The sequence below is a fragment of the Nanorana parkeri genome, unplaced genomic scaffold (assembly GCF_000935625.1).
Source record: "Nanorana parkeri isolate BGI_ZX_2015 unplaced genomic scaffold, ASM93562v1 scaffold251, whole genome shotgun sequence".
In the NCBI taxonomy this organism is placed as follows: Eukaryota; Metazoa; Chordata; class Amphibia; order Anura; family Dicroglossidae; genus Nanorana; species Nanorana parkeri.
The window spans coordinates 1,124,244-1,126,859 of NW_017306519.1; the positions used below are offsets into that span (position 1 = coordinate 1,124,244).

The window sequence follows — 2,616 nt, forward strand, 5'->3', positions numbered from 1 at the left end:
GCGAGGGAGCATGAAGTCGGCCTCCCAGCCAATCAGAAAGCCGGGCGCTGCTTCATTACACGGCGCCCGGCTTCCATGATTGGCCAGCAAGACGGCTCCGGCTGGGTACCGGAGGAAGGCCGCTCCTGGCTGGAGAGGCCCTGGGGGTGACAGGCTGGACATGCCGAGGTGAGAGGGCACAGAGATCCGCACTGCAGAGACATGCTGGATCATATGATTATTATTATGGGGATTTGTACGGGACGGCTTACTTTTTAATCGGGTAGCCGGGTGGTGAGTCATTACACGCCACCTGGCTGCCTGAATGGGACTTCAGGTACTCGGTAATTGGTATCGGCGAGTACCGGGAAAAAGTATCGGTACTCGTACTCGGTACCAAAATACTGGTATCGGTGCATCCCTTAAAAAAAAATCCCTTTAAGTAATAAAGCGCTAACTCCCATCTGCCCATCACTTTCAATGACTTCCTAGATTCCCAGTGTGCTTTGAATCTCTTTCTCTGCTACCTAAAGCGATGCAGTCTCAATTTTTCAAGGACTACATTTCCCATCATGCACTGGTTCCAGCAAGCAATGATAAATGGTACATGCTCAGACGTTGATTTGTATCAGAAGGCAGGCTCTGTGCGAGTCGAAGTGCATATTCACAGGGCCGAGTGAAATTGTGTCAGTGCATTGAGGAAGTTCATCCTATGGGCATCTTCAATAAGTAAGTTTGCAAACTTCTAGATCAATATGGTTATTAGGAGTGGCATAGAATGTATGGACATTCAATATAGATATACACATTTATGTTTGGTTTTTAGACCATAGATACCCTTTAAGTTTCCTAAAGCACTGTGTATCCTAACGAACTGCTTTTATTTTAACAAAATACCTGTTTTTGCCTTTTTTCATCCTTTGGTGCATATCAGTGCTGCTGATCTTCTGCAGCCTCTGTGCAGTCACTTCCTGTCTAAATGCACTTTAGCGATGGCTGCATGGCATTTCTCAGGGTAGGTTTCCTGATGGCGACAACAGTGGGTGATGCCTGTGTAATGTGTGCTGAAAAGACCACGTGGGAAGACCGTGTGACAAAGCCAATAAAACAACTCGGAGAGACAGGGTCATAGCGTTGTCACTCTATAACAGGTGGGGCCTAAACATGGACTTTCATGGCAGAGTCACCAGGTAGAATTTTAATAAAAGCTGCAGATGTGAAATGATTGAACATGACTAATTTAGTGATTGGGTTTACATGCCTCTACCACAATCCCTCAATGTAAGGTGGGGGTGTAAGAACCCAAACTGTATAGCAGGAAGCCAAAATTTGCATACTAAGCACTTTCAGATCACTGTGTAAGATAAACAAAAAGACACGTGCAGGTATCTTGGAGTGAAATAATGCTGGTTAACTATATTGTAATTATTTCGGCCATTTATAAAAACATTTTCATGAAACTTTAGGCTATTTTTTACATTTGTGTGGGTAGCCCCACTGCAAGGGTTAAGAACAGTTACCTGGAGTTCTTCTTTAAAGATAAGCCCAAATATGTGTGAAATCTAGCACTGTGCCCAATTGGCTGAATTGTCTCCAAATCTGAAGGATATGTGACTGGGCACGATCAGTTGTGTTCAAAATTCATACATTTTCAACAATTTGATTAAGAAGTTGAAATCTCAAATGTATTGTCCCAGGAACCTCTACTGAAAAACATCTGTTACACTGCCCATTCAGGCAAAATGACAGGTCCTCTTGAAAGCTCCCTCTTCCCCCAACCTAATGGAACTCATCTTCTCCAGGGCTCTGTTCCTCTATTGGATCTGTAGGACTAACGCCTGTGGAATGTCAGTGTTAGAGCTTTTGCATTGTTAATGTCCTGCTCCTCCCCCTAAACATGTATCAAATCCGAGAATTCGATGCCCGGAGCCTGCGTGGGCAAATTGACAGATCTGCTTCTATCTTGTCATTTAGGGTATGAAAGATACTCCCATATTTTCCTTTCATTCCACCATATTGCACTTAAGAGACAAAAAGAGTGGATCTGATTGGTTGCTAAAGGTTGTCTGAGACAAAATGTGGCCAGGTAATAGCCCATAGGCCAATGTATAGCAATGTAACCATCTGGGTTCAGCCTTGATTTAAAATACATGACTTCTGATTGGCTGCCAGGACTCGCACATTCAGCTGGGCTGTACCTGCTATTGTCTAAACTCCATATTCCTGAAGAGGACAGTAAGTTATAAAGCGGTACAGGCAGTGAACACTCACCTTCCTTTTGGCCCTCTTTACAATCCATCTTTACTGAATGAGGAGCAGAACACAAGGCTCACGCTAGCAGTCTTCCCTGGGTAAAAAATACAAAATACAAGTTCAATATTAGGACAGTCTGTGTGTAAAGAAACAAATGTTATCTGTCGTCTGATATAGTGAAGAATGGTTACACCTTCTAGCAGATTTTTTACTTTTATTACTGCCTGCTGTGATTTTCTCTCACTTCTGGTCCAGGATGCAGTTGTCAGTAAGGCTCGGTTCACACCTAGGCGTCGCAGCGGGAACGCGTGTCAAATGCGCAAAAAAAATGCAAAACTGGCTTGTGTTGGCAATACTAATTAATGGCACCCCAAACGTGGCCGC

General features: G+C 43.9%; 1 protein-coding gene across 1 annotated transcript in view; it reads right to left on the bottom strand.

Moving 5' to 3' along the window:
* Positions 1–2,301, bottom strand: part of EXD3 (exonuclease 3'-5' domain containing 3) — a 170,295-nt gene extending 167,994 nt beyond the window's left edge. Inside the window, exon 1 of the mRNA XM_018556748.1 lies at positions 2,251–2,301. Coding sequence (XP_018412250.1) covers positions 2,251–2,278 — 28 coding nt within the window. The 5' untranslated portion in view covers positions 2,279–2,301. The remainder of the gene's footprint in view (positions 1–2,250) is intronic.
* Between the last annotated feature and the right edge of the window lie 315 nt (positions 2,302–2,616).